At 45.2% G+C, this 18,261-nt stretch overlaps 1 protein-coding gene across 3 annotated transcripts in view; it reads right to left on the bottom strand.

The window, feature by feature from the left end:
• Window positions 1-3,824: 3,824 nt before the first annotated feature.
• Window positions 3,825-18,261, bottom strand: part of Dhit (regulator of G protein signaling double hit) — a 29,684-nt gene continuing 15,247 nt past the window's right edge. For all 3 annotated transcript variants that reach the window (XM_076524321.1, XM_033483071.2, XM_033483072.2), the window contains exons 3-4: window positions 13,540-13,915; window positions 3,825-12,036 (exon numbers count right to left, since the gene is read on the bottom strand). In XM_076524321.1, the coding sequence (XP_076380436.1) occupies window positions 11,800-12,036; window positions 13,540-13,915 (613 nt within the window). In that variant the 3' untranslated portion in view covers window positions 3,825-11,799. The remainder of the gene's footprint in view (window positions 12,037-13,539; window positions 13,916-18,261) is intronic.

The following is an 18,261-nucleotide window of genomic DNA, read 5'->3' on the forward strand; positions in this document are numbered from 1 at the left end:
TTTCCACCAATACTTTCAGAGCATCATTTTTCACAGACGTTTTGGGTCTTCCACGCGGTTCATTTTGTACGGAAAAATTACCAGATCGAAAATTGTCAAACCATCGCTGCACTTTTCGATCGTTAACAGTATTCTCCCCAAACGCCTGGCTTATACTGCGTGCAGCTTTTGCAACATTATTCCCAAGTTTATACTCATATAAAAAAATTACACACGAATACCAGTTGAATTCATATCCTTACCAGATACAAAACAAATAACAAAATGGAACACTTGAGAAAATCTTCTTTGTTGTTGAGATGTTGAGATGTGACTCTGACAATAGACGGTACGACTATAAACGAGGTCACGTCAAAAACGAAAGCGCAACGAAAACAGGGAGACAAGCGTCCGCGTCTAAAGAAAATCCGACATTTCCTATGCAGCAACCGTTAATAAATTCGTTCGGCGAAGTTTCGGTGTGTCCAGAGGCAAAACAGTTTCGACCGCAAAGGGTTAAAAAGCCGAACGACCGCCGGAAGTTGCAGCGGCGCTTCCTCTGCGCCCCGTATACAATGGCCTCGTAAAAGTGTCGTCTGCGAGCTCACGCGTCCTCGAGCGAGTGGGCCGTTTCGAAGAGCACACACGAGAGCTCGAAGGAAGCGTGTCGCAGCTGCAGCTGCTGAGAATCGCGTAGGCCTCGCGAGTACATAAACCGTGACGGTTAGGTTCGCGGGTAAAGGCCCACGCTGTTGGCAGCGCCGGTGCTTCATTCGCACGCTAGGCACGAGGTGTAAGGCCCCCGGCACCCCGCAAACCCCGCGAAACCCCGTAAACCCCGTAAACCCGTTCGCGACCCGCGACGCGAGTACTCGCCCCTATCAGCGAGTGAGCAATTACGCTTCCCCATCATTTTTCCGGGCGGTGGAAGACGAGCTTGCGCGTGTTCGAGCGAGCGAGCGCCAATCGCATCGGTTTGATCCGATCACGCGAAATTACCGGGATAAATTGGCTCGGATGTAATCGAGAATTTAATGGGCACGATTAACCAGCGACGAGCAAATTATGGTTTAGAGGCGGTGACGAGATGCTCGCTTTTGCTTAGGAATTTGCTCATCGGTTTTTCCGACCGGCAGTAAACAGGCAGCCGTGAAATGGTTCAGCTGGTATAATAGGGAGGAACTCGTATGATAGCTCTATCCTGCATGATCCTGGCGGAGGTGGCGATATGGGAGGCTACTACCTTCTTGCGGGTTTCTTCTCTTTACCTACTAATTACGGCGATACGCATTGTTTTCGTAAGCTGCGACAAAATTATTGGACACCGATATCGAAACGTTTTCGTGATCTTCTTTATTCGAGCACGGATTTCATCTAATTTTCAAGGTACTATATCCATTTATGGGGTTTCAATAATGTTATGGTAATCGTATTCGTGTGGGTACACATAAAATTGAAAATGTTATGATGATCGTTTTCATTTACATGAAATTGCAAATTTTATGATAATCGTATTCATGCTCAAAAATTGAAAATGTCGAGACAATTATCTTTATGTACAAAAAATTGAATGTGTCACGATAATAATTTTCTTTATGTACGTAAAATTGAAAACGTTACGATAATTATCTTCGTGTACAGAAAATTGAAAATTATGCGACAATTATCTTCACGTACGCAAAATTGAAAATGATATTTCATACAGGCGAAATTGAAAATGTAACGATAATTATCTTCGTGTAAATAATAAAATTGAAAATTATACGACAAATTATATGACATTTACAAAAAATTGAAAATGTTATTGTAATTGTCTTCGTGTACGTAAAACTGAAAATGTTATGTTAATCGTTTTATAAAATTGTTAACTGTGCTCTCTAGACATTTTGAGACGTCCAAACTGTGAGGTCCAAACTCTTTCAAGCGTAAAGGATTAGACCATTTAATCGTTTTCCGTGGTTTTTATACAAGGGTGAAATTGCCAGGATTTCAAACTTTCCAAGCAATATCGTTTCATCAGAATCGTAAACATTAATTGGTCGTGGCTAAAACATGATTGAGGAATGAGACTCGAATCACATTTTCTCCATGCACAATTAATTAAAATGCATCTCAAAGTTGTTGGTGATATAGCAATATTCATGTTGATATCGAAGGATCTTGAAATGCTACCGAGTTACTAATATAGTGAAAGTAAATTTAAGTGGTACGCTTTCCCTTAGTTCGACTAGATACAGTTATCGATTCCGGGAATTTTAGAAAATGATTATCTTATAACTCGAGTTTTATCAGTTTCGCAGTTTGGTCGCTAAAAGCTTGTCTAGAGGTTTTCCAAGTTCTCTCTCCGGCGTTTCCCTCAATTCTCTTGTTTTATCCTTTCTTATCATTTTGTAATTATCTCTAATTTTTGCTCACTTACTGTCTCCCTTTCTTTGCATTCTCGACCACTCCATTTAATCTCATCGTTGTTTCTCTTCTTTTCCATCAACCTACTGTCCTCTCGATTTTATCGTAATTTTTTCCCTTGTAAATAAGGAAAAAGATACGTTTGTTAAAACTGCAGAGTGATTAAAAAGGCGCCATAAGAATAGCTTGCTAAAAAAAACATGCAACCACTTATAAATAAAAAGGGATAATAACAAATTAATCAATATTACGAACTATTAAAGTCGAATACAGATGACACTGTTAAGCAATTAAATTGTATTGAAATAAAATAAATGATCCATCGAGAATGTAGAGAACTGCGAAGCTGTTACCACTGGAGATCGCATCCAGCATTACCAACCGAGCATCGAACAATGTATTTCCAATACGATTCCCAACAATTTCATTGAAAAATGAACAATCTCCCCAACCGGCCAGAATTCAAAATCTTAAACGACATCCAAAAACATTGAAATAAAACGAAAAATAAATTAATAAACAATACACGAAGTAGACATTTTCAATTAGAAAACTGGTTTGAAAAATATTCGTCGTTCACGATCAATATCCAGAAGATCCCACCTTTCCCACGATTTTCAACGGAACCGCAATTTCTCCATCGAAGCCCGTGGCGCGATCTAACGGAGGTAAGCGAAAGTTTACGGCAGCGTAAAATAAGAAGCCACCCCTAAACAAAAACCCCCGAGCATTCTTACCATCCTGCGCGTTCTTCTGTTCCTCCCATCGATCGAAACACGCCTCGGTTTTCCAAAACCAGCCCGAGGGCCAGCAAGAAGTCCCAAGCTATCGTCAGGAATGTGTTACAAAACATCGCGGTACGTGTTCGACGTCCGCCATTTCTCCTAATTAATCCGGACTCCCCGCAGAGAAGCGAGAAAAAATCGGGCTGTATGTCAAGCGTTGACAACAACGGACATCGTGTCCCAGAGGTGAAACGCATTCCAACAACAGTCCAGCCACGATACGACAAGGGTGAAAAAAAAAGGTCAACCGCGATCCGTCAAGCTATCGCGTTCGCATTTTTTCGCGAAAGCACGCGTTTCTGGATAGTCGTGCCGGCAAAAAGATGCTCGCCGATGGCAGTGACCCGAGCACGGTCTGCTAAACGAGCGAGCCATTCGTCGACCTTCGTCCCTAAATGGCCAGAAGCCGGATGGCACCTTTAAGGGCATGGCGCGAGCACGCATACCGTTCGCGCGAACCTTTTTTTCCACGGTGTAGAAGTAATTAATGCAGAGAGAGGGGTGGGACGAATGCTGGAACGGTGGCAGGTAGGAGTACGAGAAAAATTAGGCTGGTGCATATAGAAATCAGTTTTCTTCCCCCTCTCGAAGTTTCGCCAACGTGTCTCGTGGCGCAGGCGTCGTCGGACAGAGAGAGTTCGGAGGCTGTAAGAGTCCTTTTTTACGATAGTTTTATTTATTAATTCGTTTAATTCGCCAAATGACTCGAATGGTGAACCAGAAGCTGTGGAAACGTTCCAGGTTCGAGTTATCGACAATATAAAATATTCAATCCTCGTACCGTCGCGTCCTGGTTCGTCGCGGTAATCCGTGATATCACTTACAAAATCTTCTTCGAACGACGTCAATAATCATAATTATAATACAATCTTATCTGACGAGGTAGTGTACAAATCGGTGGAGGAACGGTAACAATAGTCGGATGCATGGCGATAACGAAACAGAACGGGGGAAAGTATACGTACGGTGCGTGTCAATGGCGAGGTATGGCGTGGTCTCCGTCTACGAAAACTCGGCTCGTTTTTTCCTATGCACCAACCTAATCGCACGAATCATAGAACGTCTCTCTCTCTCTTTCTCTCTCTCTCTCGTTCTCTCGCTCGCTCTCTTCGATGACCAATCGACAGTTCCTCGAAACGCGCGAACGAAAGTGTTTGTGAAGTCGAGTCTGTCGGGTTATCAAAAATTACCTTCTAAAACTGTACATTAAATAATATCGGTGTCCTCTTAATTACGTGACAATTGAATATCACCCGGGCGGGGCGAGTTTTAACAAGATCCGCGAAGGATATCGCGATCACATTCGAGATCTTCCTTGTCCGTCGGTAATTAGCGATACGACCTGGAACATTGAATTGGATTAACTGTCTAGACTGGGATTCCGACGATTGTATATGTGAAAGTGGACGTGATCGATTCCGTAACACAGGCAACAGTTTCAAGACCAGCAAAATCGTTTTCTTTCTTCACCACTTTATTAACCCTCACATTCCATACCTTTCTCTCTCTCACCCTCTCTTTCAACATGTTTCATTCTCTCTCTCTCTCTCTTTCTCTATCTTATTGCATATCGTCCCATTCCGCATGAACTGAAAAAGAAAAGAACAACGGTGGAGTCCGAGTCCGTCCCTGTTCGCGTTCCCCGTTCCCCTGTCCTCGTGCACCTGGCGACGCCTATGCGCGTCATGGAACCGAGCGAAAACTGTGCGCCCACCGCTTTCTAATTAAAACGGCGATCTCAGCGCGCGCGCGACTCCCTTTCTCTCTCTTTCTGTCGTACAAATATTGTCGCTCGGAAGATACAAAAACGCGTACCACCGGATCAAACGACGATTATAAAAGGGTGTCACCGGAAGAAAGAAGCGCGTGGTTGGGGGAGGGGGGGGGGGGTATCGAAGGATTCAGAAAAATTGTGCGTTTATTAGTGAAGACGACGCTCGACCAGCTTCCGACCGTCTTCTCTCTCCGTTTTGCCCCCTGTGCACCCACTTTCCCGCCCCTTCTCGAGCAGAAGAGGCTCTCGGCCGCGTGCCTCGAGTATCCTCCACGTTCTTTCGCTTCGAGACTCTCCGCGGTGGCCCGCGTTCGATAACAAAGCAAGGGAGACGAGGACACTTCGGCCCATTGAATTCCAACCCCCGAATCGGGGCAAATGGTTCGCGATCATCCTTTGTCGCCGACTCGCCGTCTCCTTCGTCCGCGAAGGTCAGCTTCGTTTCAAAGCGAATCAAACGTACCCGCACAATCTCCAACGGAGAGATCCGTGCTCCACGTGAACGCACGCGTGGAACACGTTTATCGAACGCGTTGCGCCGCACACGCGTGAAACGGAGACCTCCGGTTGATACACTTCTCCACGCGCGTCCGTGGGATTAGGAGGATCTTGTATCAAGAACACGGACCTTTGATTTCTTAACCTTTTACACGGCAATGTTCCCCGACAAGAACGTTGACAATCTTCTCTTCGCGCCGTCGTCGTCTTTGCTTCGGGAGATCGCTTTAATACTGTATCATACACCAACAAAGTTTCAATAACATCCTTGAAGTAATAACGCGCGCGCGCGTTCCGCAGAATTGTCCGATTTGAATCTTCCATACATTTGATTCTTCGGCGAACGTTCCCAAAAATCAATAATATTCGTGCGTTTTGGAAATGCAATTTATAAAATCTTCGAATAGAAAACAATTGTAAAAGAGACGATAAGAATGCTTAGTTTGATTGGATCTGTATTCGGCCTATAAAAGGTTCATACACGTTCGAAGCCACGATCTCTACTTCAGTCGTGCTTCGCAGTAATGAGAAGATGAGCTAAGGAATAGGAAATCGATCGCCGGGCACGTGTACTGTTGCTTGTTACCGACCCTGTGTCATCCCGCCGATCATCTTCTCATTCCTGCGTACGTCTGCACACCTTCGGCATAGATTTGTAGCGAAAGTAACCGAACTTCTCGAAAGTCGATGCACCAGTGCGCGAAGATTTTCTCATCGAAAAACGGATCCTTTGGAGATATCTTATTGCATTCGGATCGTTGTGACGCGAGCTGTGACACTTGGAAGCCGAGCTTCGCTGTTGCTTTCGAGGCGAATAAATAAATCGCGGTGTTGCGCCGTGTTTTCATGTTTCCACGAATATTTACGAAAGTACGTAGAAAAGTTATCCGACGCATTATCGGTGTTCGCTAAATTTCCGGAAGCAACGTATTTCGCGAAAGCGTGCAAACTCTTCTCGAAAACATGCGCACCATCCGGTGCACGTTCGAAGAAGTCCGGTTACTTCGGTAAAACAACGAGTTCTCTTCTCAGCGTCGCTGGACTTCGGCAACCCCCGTGTTACATTTACAAATCGTTAAGCTCGCGTACGTGTGTTTCTCGCGTGGTCGAGTTCGAAGCAGCCTCGTTTCTTGTCGATAAAAAAACCGTCGTTACCCTGAATTGTGTTCCTTAATTTGTACCCTGGGTTGAATTGTTGCTGGACAAGGAGTAGAGTATCCGGTGATAGAGGGTCAAGATTGAAGAATCGTTCACGGAGGGTCGATAATCGTTTGTGGGGGCGGAAAGAGATCGCACGGGAGCGGAAAAATGGCGGCGCGTCGCGTCCTTTTTTCTCTCTTCTCGCCGAGACACGCGACTAATTAGCCCCGCGAGTGGTACGACAGGTTCAAAGAATGAAAAAACGGTGTGCTTTCTCGCCGATGCTCTCTCTCTCTCTCTCTCTCTCTCTCTCTCTTTCTCGTCGTATCGCTCTCACTCCCTCCCACTCTCTCCCGCCCTTTCTCTCTCTGCCCCGCCGCCCTTAAGTGCCGAACATATGTAGCACATGTACGTGATTCCATATATATTTATAATATATATATATTTTTTTGTTTCCTTTTATATTCATATATATATGTATATTTATATATTTGCATGTATAATTAGTTTAATCCTCCTCCCTCGTCCGTGGTAACTATCTATAATATTATCTACAGGGCAGTAGCCAAACGCTGTGCCTGACTGTGCGACTTGGTTTTGTCATCGTTCATTTTGCAGCATGTTTTCTTATTCTCCACACCCACACGTATAGGGCGATCGACTCGCGACGATGCGCGCTCGTCGATCTCGTTTTGGTTCGCGTAGCTTCTCCCTCTCGTTTCTTTTCCTTCCTTTCGATTTCTTTTGCAATCGATCGAGTTCGATCTTCCCGAGCGTCGGCGATCGACGAGCTTCGTGCGAGTTTCGGGCCAGCGACCCCTGTCCCCAGTCTCATTCTCTGTTCACGGAAAAATCACCGATTAAAATAATCCCGACTAGAAGGAAATTGGCACAAAGTGAACGAAAAACGTTCCGGCCGTTCGCAGAATGTCGTCCGATATATGCTCCTTCGATCGACGAGTATGGCGAAAGCGTTATCTTAACTATGAAATGAGGAAACTTCGATAAGGAACTCTTCTTCGTCATTGTGAAGAATTTGTCATTCGCGTTTATAACAGAGGATAATTGAACACATCTGTTTACAAAATAGTAGATCCTTCTTAACCCTGCCGCGGTCGCAACAGAATGTATTTCTTAAAAACAGGAGGACGCGAGAAGATATCGGTAGATCGATTAAATTCGACCGCCGCAGGGTTAACGCTTACTATTTTTTTTTATAGTAAAGTGACTCGTTAAGATCGTGGACCGACGATGCTTGTCGATTCAAGGAGCTCGATGAATGTTCAAAGGAAACCCGCATCCCGCGTCCCGCGTCGCTAGGGAGGTTGACGAGCTTCTGCCTTCGACTCTGTAAAATTGTGCGGATGTGTAATAGCAAACGAGACACCGGGCACGTGGCAAGTCGTGTGCGCGCGTTCACGAATGCGTGATCCTTTTGTGCGGTCGTTGCACGGTCCCCGGGTTCGCTCCGATCGTTTTCCGATTCGGTTTCCAAATCGGTTCGCGACAATCGTTTGCGCGCTCCCCGCTGTCTTTAATACAAATGGAAGTGAAGATAAAATAATCTACGTTTCTCAACTTCTTCTGCGGGAACGTGGCATTTCAAATTTCCCCACGAAATTGAATCATGACTAGACTGCGGAAATGAAAAAATGTCCTTCCCTCTTCGGTCGAAAACTAAACTTCCATCGTGTTAAAGAACCTATAATAAATGCACGAAGCTCCACGGCCGAATCGCAGCGATGTTTCGTGAACGACGGTGAATCGTTTAATTGCTGAGTAACTGGTTTGTTCGCCGGGAAACAGCTGGCGCCGCGACGTTTCCACGTCGTGCCGACAAAATGGCGGCTGCTCGGATCTCGGAAGTGGTTCGAACTCGTGGCCCGATTGAGCATCCCCTGCTTAGGCCATGTCCCCTTTCATCGACGACATCGTCCTCGACCGATGCTGACTAGATCATACCCATTGTCGTCCCATTCTTCGTGTTTCTCTACCTTGGTCGTCGAAGTAGTCGTTCGTTACTTGGTGTGTCTCGCTGGCAGTAACTCGGTGTACGCCGTCCGGAGCTGGCCGGTGCCCTTCGTTCACCGTGGCGAATTACTTGAAACGGAAGTTGAGCGTCGCGACGTGGCCCGGCGTCGTCGAGGAAGATCATCCTCTCGAGCTCTGTCTCCATCTCCTGTACACCAACGTCTCGCGATACGTCCCCCATGAACCGACTACACGGAACTGAACCTTGAACATTAACCCCTTCAAGACTGACCAAATGTTTCGGAACGGAGATCGTTCTCGCAGATCTTTCTCGGATCTCCTTCAAGACGCGTTGCATCTCGATTCATGCACCATACTGTGGGCCATTGTACGAATACATGCTTGTAAGTCTGCATTGTTTTGTTTCAGAGAGACGATACTAAACTAGAAACAGTCCTTTTAAATGCATAAACGACATTCGACGATCTCTTACAACCCTTCGAACAGAATGAACAACATAGTTTCTAAGTAGACCGCGGGTTTTTCTATACAAAATAAAAGTTGTCCACCTCGATTGCAACGAACCAAAAGTAAAACAGTGTAACAGCGTTCTTAAAGTCTTTTAATCTTTCCGCTGTGTTATGCTCCGCCTGCGCACTTCTGCGATAAATGCATCAAATCCACAGTCTATTTATTCACAGTCCGTCTTGAAAAGATTAAAGTATAAATCCCTCGCATCCAAAGATTTCGCACGCCGCTGCTCCGAAACGGTTTGAAGGATGATTTAAACGGTTCCGTCGACGCTCGACGATCGATCGATTCGTCTCGACCAGAGCCCGCCACGAATTCGCCTCGGCTTTCCGACAATTCGCCGCGAGGTTCGGAAGATTGAAGGTCCATCGGGCAAACACGTTGCAGACGAAACTCCACGTCGCATCCCAGAAAAAGTCACCCCCTATTCTCGTGGTCCCGTTGCAGTAATCGCGATTGTAACGAAACGAGGGTGCTTCCGCGATCAATTTAACACCCGGCGATCGCCCGCGGCCGCTTTGGACGCGGTATAACAAATAAGACCGAGCGGAAACGGGACCCTTTTCCCGCGGAAACGGCTCGACTCGTTCCTGGCTTGGGGGAAACGATCGGGAAAGGAGTCCCTTCTCGCGCGCAGGAGTTTCGTGTGCAAGGTCACGACGTCTCGACGCTCCCCCGTCGATCTCCGTATACTAACGATCGATTCGATCGATGAGATTCGTTCCCGCTGATGAATATTGCTTCTGTCGTGTCGGCCGCTGTTTCGAGCGTCCCTCGAGAGGGACTTCCGATCTCGAGACGCTCGCGAGCCACGGGAAATCGGGCCGCGAATTACTATGCGGCAATCCTCGTGTGAAGCAGCATTTCTTTTAATAGGTCACTGACAGTGCAACTTCATGGAAAAATTCAACGAACGCGTGAACTGTCAAATATTGAACGATCTTCGTGAACGAAATTGAACGAATTCGGATTTCCAACTCCTTAACCCATAGACTATCATCGGCGCCTATAGGCGCCCTGAACATTTGCTTACGATGTACCGATGGCGCCTATCGGCGTCCAGCAAATTTGAGCAAATTTTTGTCGCCTACGAGCGACCGGCAAATTTGATCAGAAGTTATTATTATTTGTATCAGATCAAGCATTCGTTACGGCTGATCGTTTTAGCGATTCTGCTGATATCTTCCGTCGCTCTTTTCGTACATTTAAAAGCTCGGTCTTACTTGCGCTATGTCGTCTATAAAATTAATTTATCGAATTCAGATAATAGCGATTTATTTCGTTACTTTAGGCATTGTATTTCTATATTCTGACTCATTCTATCGCAGTGAGTTCTATTTGTTATCATTTGTAACTTTGCTCTTCCTTGCTGTGCGACAATTATTGCTTACTATTTTTACCATGTGACGCAAAGCAGTCGTCCCGCTCGGTTATTGAAAATACAAATAAATAAAATTATTCACGAACGTATGTAACACGGTTCAGTGTCTCGACCACATCAACGAGCTATCGTATGCTGCGCGCACAGTACACATGTGTCAAAATCTGTCGTAGCCAAAGGGTTAAAGAGTCCGAATAAAACTCATTCTATTCTAGTACAAACGAATTCTAAATCTAGATAAAAATTGCAGCGTTCCACACGAGGATGAATTGTAGCTTTCGAGCGAAATAAAAAAACGGAAAGAACGATCGAAAAACATCGAGCAACAGAACAGAACCATCAATTCAGAAGTCCCTTTCGTTTGGACGATCGTGCCCTCGAGTTCCCGTGGCTCGATTACATCGTGGATCCTCGACAATCGTCCCGCGAGACCTCCTTCGACGATGAAACGGAGGGGGGGGGGGCACGCTGAAAGAGAGCGAGAAAGAGAGGAGAAAAATATCGGTGGGGTCGGAAGGCTCGAGAGAAGTAGAGAGAAAGATCGTTTGAGCGGAAAAGAGAGAGAGAAAGAGAGAGAGGGGGAGAGAGAGAGAGAGAGAGAGTGAGTGAGAGAGAGCGGTCGCGACAAGCCGGGAGAAAGAGAGAGATGATCGGCGACGATCAGTCGTAAGACACTCGGACGATGAACTTAGGAACTTCCGTGACGGACGAACGTCATCCCCGACCGACCCTTGCTTGTCCCGATCTTTTTCGACCCGCGTGTGCCCGAGTATCCTGGAAGGAAGAGTCGGCGTCGATCCTCGAGATTGCAAGCCGTTCGCGTTCCGATCCTCTTTCCCGGTCGCCTCCTCGATCCTATCCTTGTGCGACGATTCCTCTCTGGTTCTCTTTTCTTTGTTTTTCGTTTTTCCGGTTTTCTGTTTTTTTTTCTTTTTAAATAATTCAGTCCATCGTCAAGTTCGTGCGTCACGTTCGCAGACGCGGCGAGCGTGTTCACATGGCCCCGATGTGGCGTCGCGTGGAAGAGCGAGTCGCTAGCGAGCATCTTCCTCTTTGTCACCGAGGCCCCCGACCGGTCCCCGTCAGCGGGAACCGCTTGAAATGGGGGCCTTGCTTCGCGACAGAGGGATGTCCCGGTTATCCGGATGTCGGTGGTTCCGGGCCGTGGATCGTCGGTGGTCCCCGATCCAGGCCCGATCGTCTATGATCGCCGATGCCTCCTGCTGGGTCTCTCGTCATCGGCCAACGTTTCAAACGCGGTCCCCGATCGAAGCGTTCAACGATCGAAGGACGACGCTCTGGAGACGGAGGGTGTTGGTCCGCTGCCACCCCGATTACGTGGTGCCCTTCTTCCCCTTCGATTTGCCGGTCCCGTGCTCCTCGTTGCTCGCCGCGGCCGACTTGTTGTCCAGTCTGGCCACCCGCCGGTAGATATCGCTGTTCACGAAACGAGGGTACGAGTCCCGCTGCATCAGCGTGTAGATCTGCAGCTGGGCCTCGTCGAAGGTGTGCGGGGTCGGCTCCACCATGTTGTTGTTCACTATCTCGCGCACCTGAGCGTCCAGGCTCACCTGAAGCCGACAGTTCCGTTTAGAAACCACTATCTGTCATTCTACTTTTCAACCTAGCAGGGATCGAAGCAGGATTTTTTGGGAATTTATTGGCGGCTGGGTTGCAGGTGCGATTTCTATCTAATAAGCTGATCTATCGATAGCCTTCGGTATAATTTAAAGGTTGAACCGTTTGGAACGAAGAGTTGAATTCTATAGGAGTTGAAATAATGGGGACCAAACTTTGAAAACATATTTTAACCGTTTATCACATTTCAGCGAGTGTAACTGGTGAGAGAAATTTTTGTCAAGCCTATTTTGAAGAAATCTGTTCTAGACGCGACATTAAAAACAAATACAGAAAATAGAAATATAGAAAATAATAAATAAATCCTTTCTATGACGTTCTTTTGTTACTACTGAACCTTTAACAGAGTCATCATAGAATTATCGCGAATTATCTCGTGTTTGTCAGCCGACATGTTAAGCATTCGAGTAAATGTAGGTACAAAATAATTACACAGGGTGAACCACGCAGCTTGTGTACCTCTTATAACTTCTAAAATATATGTCGCACGAGAACATTTTGTACACACAATATGTAGTGAATTAATTTTTTCTATAAGTGGAGGTGTTTCGGAGATTTGAAGATCAACTTCGTTTTTTTTCGATAGATTACTATATTTTATTTATTGACTTTTATTAGACCTAAACCTGATAGCTAACGAGTGATTTCACTTTATTTCTTGACAATTTTTTTCACATAGTATCAAGTTGGAGATTCAACCTTGTCACAAATTTTTTTTTATTCCAAAAATAAAGTTCAATTACTTGTTAACTATTAGGTTTAGGGCTAATAAAGGTCAATACTTATTTACTCAGAATTCGATATTCATCCATATTTTGATGTAAAAAATATAGTAATCTATATAAAAAAACAAAGTTGATCAATAATGTGCTCCTCTCAAATAATGTGCTCCTTCATGCATCTTTTGTACAAAAAAACTTTTCATGCAACGCATATTTTGGAAGTAACAAGAGGCGCACAAGTTGCGTGTTCCGCCCTGTACATATTCTGTCTCTTCTAAAAGAAATGATTACAGTCGAAAAACTCCTAATCATTATAACTGCGAAGAGCATTGTACGGCAAGGGGTTAGCGAAAACGAAGAAACAGGTTTTAATAAACGCCGGTTAAAAGAGCTCTAGTCAAAGAATGAACGAGCAGAATTGAAAAGAAAGGAGGTAAAGTTTCGCAGTAATCAAGGATCCGGCACGAAAAGCACGGGAGCCTTGGAGAAGAATTAAAGAAATGAATTAAATGGAGTCGGGCTAAGGGAAAAGAAGTCGAAAGAAACGTCGACTCGAGGAGAAGAATCGAGGGGTTAACAAAGCAACGCGAGGATCAAAGGGAAGTGTAGCAAGCCTGGCATCGACCGAGGTTAAGGATGAAGAAAGCAAAGAGGGGGATCGATTCGGTTGAAGGATCAAGAACGGCGATCAAAGAGACGACAAATGTCACTCACTTCCTTCGACGAGTCTTCGGATATGTACTCCTTGTAGATGAACTCCGCTTCCTTCTTGATCCTCTCAGGATTGCTCTCCCGCTTGAAATCCTCGCACGCCGTCCAGAACGCGATGTTCTCCTCGCTGAACTCGCTCCTGAGGAACGCCCTGAACAGTTTGCGGCCGGCCGTGCTTCTCATCAGCTTCTCGAACGAGGAGCCCCACATCCTGATCTCCTCCAGGCTGCTCTCCATGGTGTCCTCGAGGCCGTTCCCCGCACCCGCGTGCTCGACGACGCCGCTGCCGTGCTCGCCGCCGACGCCCGCGTTACCTTTCTTCTTCCCCTGGTCGCCTGCGCCCTCTGCACCCGCCGAATTGCCGCCGATCGCCGTCAAACTGTCGACAAAACCACGTCTTTTAGTGTTTATTTCGTCGGTCTCCTCCTTCGCTGGCTTTCGGAACGGTGATCGAGAACATGGCGTCTGTGAGATCGATAAGGGTAGCGTTTTGATGTTTCAAACGAGACGCGATGAAGGTACATATTGGCTCAGTGAAGTCTAGAGAAATTTACATCCCAGTTTCGCGAGACGTCGCGACCTATTTTTTCTCGAATTTGTCCAATTTCGATTTTATTAGACTGCGGATCTTTATGCAGACTGAAAATATTCTATCTCGAAATATTCTAAGCAACGAGCAGGTGGTTGATCTTCCCTAAGGAAACAATACTTCTGTTTAGGATGTTCGTTACTAGAAATAATAAAGTAGAAATTTTAATCAAATCAATTCTGAAATTTGACAATGGTATCGGATACACCAAGAAGTTGTTGCAGGACTGAAATTTTTTCCCATTTTCGTTTCTCGAAGTCGGCTTCGAAAAATTGTGCATCTAGTTTCTGCGGATCTTTGTAAAGTAGAAACTTCAATCTGCAATCCTATGAGAGATTCGCAGAGGTGCCCCAGTGATCGATACACGCCGATTTTACTGAAACTTTGCACAAGTGTTTTGCAACAGCTATCTAAAAATATTTGAAATAAAGCCGATATCATATTTTTGGCCTGTAAACCTCTGATTTTCTCGAGGAAGCCATATGCGTTCTCATCTTCGTGAAAACATGATTTCTATCGAAAATATTTTTGCACAGATTTGTGGGACCAGCGATACGGCACAACTTTTATTTCAACTACTTTTGCATGTCATTTGTCGTTTATCATTTTTCATTGATAAGCACTGAACGTGGAACGTTCGGTTCGTAGAACAGCGTCGATTTCACCGTTAAATTAAAAAGAAAAAGAAAACAAGCGTGAACGAAACGCAGCTTATTCTTAGGTTAGCCTAACACTTTGTGCAAAGTGTCAGTCAGCAGAGTTTTCTTGTCAGTCGCGACACAAATTTCACAACATATGTAGAGACATTTTTCCGAAAACTGAACGTTTCAACGAAGTCGCTGTGTTTCATATCGAAACGAGGAAAGTTTCGCAATGTTCGCGGCCATAGTTCGTACTCACGAACTATCAAGGTCGACCCAGCGACGTCCAGGAACTGCGGTTCCAGCCTGGATTCGTTTTATCCGTTGGAATTGTATCAAAACCACCCCCGATATCGTCCCGCGAGGGGAACACGGACGGAAACTGTCCACGTTATCGCAGCCGAATAGCGGCGGGAGAAAAGAGACGACGAAGAAGAAAACCGACCGAACAAAGAGCGACTCTCGTTTGACGCGCCGCTACGGAGGGAGTCCCGTACCGCCGACAATGCCGAGGTCGATATAAACTGGAAACGAGCGAGCGCACGTCCGTCGCGCGGCGAACGAAGCACGGAGTGCGGGCTCGCAGGTTTTCTTCGCTTTCCGACGATTATCCTGGAAACTTTCTAGTTTCGTTTCTGCAAACAACCGACCGGGACGATAACGTTGGGAATGGTGGATAGAGCGTGCGGAGGAGAGACGCGCGGATAAATAAGCAGATAGCGGCAGCCGGAAAACCTTCGTTCCTCCCTCGCCGGGACAGATTTCCGCCGAGGGTGGACACGTGTTACGCATCCGGAAGGTTTTTTTTCCGCGGCGGTTACGAACGGGGGCGGTTATCGTCGGGAAATCTTTGTCGGCGGAAAGAGATTGGCCTCCTCCGACGTGAAATTGTTCCCGTGTTAATGGCCGAAGGGTGGTCTTCGTTCGCGGGGACGGTGGAAATCGCGCACCCCTTACGCCGAAAACTATGTCTATTCCATTCTTCGGAGACTTGCGATTTCTTTGATTTTGCTTAACTTTGAAAGGCTTAGACGTTGGATACTATGATCTGAGAGTTTTGGAAATTCGGATCGAATAATTGAAGGTTCTTCTTACAAAACTCGAATGGAATATCGGCACGATATACGATTGTACTTCTGGTTTTGACAATGGACGAACCTTTTAAGGTTAAATTATATCAGTTCCATTTTTTTATGTAGTTTTGTACGAGTTGATTGTTAATCCTTCAATAATTGTACAAGCTTGTAGGTGACAACGTTTAATGAGAGGAATTATGACGTGAATTATGCCACGAACGATGTTTTCCTTTCCCAGGAGAATGGGCTTTCTCCTAAACATAATTAGGGTAGTGGAGTTTAGGGTTAGTGCGGGGTGGCTTTGGTTTGTTTTCGGGAGTAATTAAAAAATAAATGAAACGGAAGAACGTCGCAGCGTGACGATCGAAGCTCCATTATTCGATGTATAAAAAGGAGGAAAAAATTGAAGCAGAAATTATATTGAAATATTGTTTAAAAATCAAAATAAAGCGTAGAATGTGAACGTATAAAACATCAATTAAACGTCCATAGAGGAGAGACTCGATTCATCCAGGTATCAGGAAGCCCTCGAAACATTGCAGCAAACAGTCCGGAGGCCAATTACAGATTTCGGAAATAGTTGGATGCATGGATCCTCAACAACAATGGCGGAATGAAGTGGATAAATTCAGGTCGTTCTCTCGTTACGCGGGGAACCGTTATCGATCTTCCCCATGGCTGAAAAATGATATAAGAGACAATTGAGAATCTAGAACTCGATGCGTTAACAGCCCTCGAATAAATTCTACCACCCCCCACCCCCTGAATAATTCCGACCCGGAGGTCAAATTAGTAGCTCCTTTTCATCCCATATTGCGACGGTAAAGGGAAGGAAATGAAGATAACGAAGCTGAAAAAATTGGAAACCTTTGACCGAGTTGAAAACACGGCGAAACCCCAATTAAATTTTGTGAAAAATGATCCATCGCGGTTGACGAATGCAAATCAATTCCGAACGAATAAAGTCCGTAAACCGGAGGCAACATTTACGAATAAAATACTCGGTCGTCGGAATATATAAATACAAGAGAAATATCGGGACGCAAGCAACTCTCAAACTGTATACCATTGGCCAAGGCTGGTTCATATAAAAAGTTAAAAGCCTCTTTTCATCTAGCTTCGCGACGAAGGATGAAAGGAGGTACAAGTTGGCTCTGAAAGGAGCCCCTATAATATTCAGCATATTCGATTAAACCGAAAGCAAAATAAAACCTTCATAGAACTTCGTTCAAACAGTTGATCCGTATTTCACTAATTCAAAGCTGGGAAAATTCGTAACCTATTTACAAAACAATCTAGGTTGTAGTTATACTCTAAATGGTATTTTACTAACCCGACTCAATCATGTTACTGACCTCGGTATTACTATTACTTTCTCTTCAAGATCTATTCTGGGATACAGCGGTATCATTTGGTCTCCATACTATAAGTCACATTCGATGTTATTAATATGTGATTCAAGAGTGCAGCACAAACTTCGCTTTGCCGCTAGGCACAGACGTTGCCCCATGCTTTTTGACTCACATGCGTAACTTACGTGTACTTTACTTTACATGTACTTTAAACAAGTCATCATTGATATACGCTAATATAATTATTTAAAAATTCATGTAATCCTCTTGTTTACTCGCCAAGTTTGCAATATTTCAACGTAAATGTACTTGTAGTTACTAAGTTGGAAATATGCAATATTTACAGAAACAATAATTAGCAGTAATTGGCAGCCATGTTAAAGGTTGGAAATACTATTTTTTCTTAGTACCGAAGAGTTTTTGCCACGAATAAATGAATAAATAAATAACTAAAAAATATACAAATTGCGAAACACAGGAGCTTCATTTGTTCCTTTCGCACCGAATTCTTTAAATGTTTCTACTGTTGTGCAATGGATTATTTTCGTCACAAGTGCACAAGATCCGCAGACTAGTAATTATTCCGCAGATGTTTATTTTGAAAATCCAGCAGAGATGTCACGAGTAATTGCCAAACAATTTTGAACCCCTACAATCAGGCTTGTGTTTACATGTAAGCACGGCTATCGCAGCACGCTGGAAGGGAGGAAGGAAGCGAAAGTTGACTGTAGATAATGAAATTCGAATTTCTCCCGGAGCGATAAGGTTTCCGCCGGTTGCAACCCCTATTCAGTAATCTCGATTCGGGGCACGACGATTAGGTGGCGATTAGGTGCGAGAGCAAGCTTCGGCGAAGCCCAGCCCCATACGGCCTGCTTACCATTTATTCCTACGCGCGGCATGAAACAGAGAAAGAGTGTACGTAGGTATGTCTGCTCGACGGTAAATAGGTCGTAGCTCCGTTTAAAGACAATGGACTGACATCGTTCCGCCGACGATTATATTACGAAACGGGGCGATAATGGCTTGTCACGCGGCAGGATACACGCGAGTTTATCGGCAGCCGG

Source organism: Megalopta genalis, chromosome 8 (genome assembly GCF_051020955.1).
Source record: "Megalopta genalis isolate 19385.01 chromosome 8, iyMegGena1_principal, whole genome shotgun sequence".
NCBI classification, from domain to species: Eukaryota; Metazoa; Arthropoda; class Insecta; order Hymenoptera; family Halictidae; genus Megalopta; species Megalopta genalis.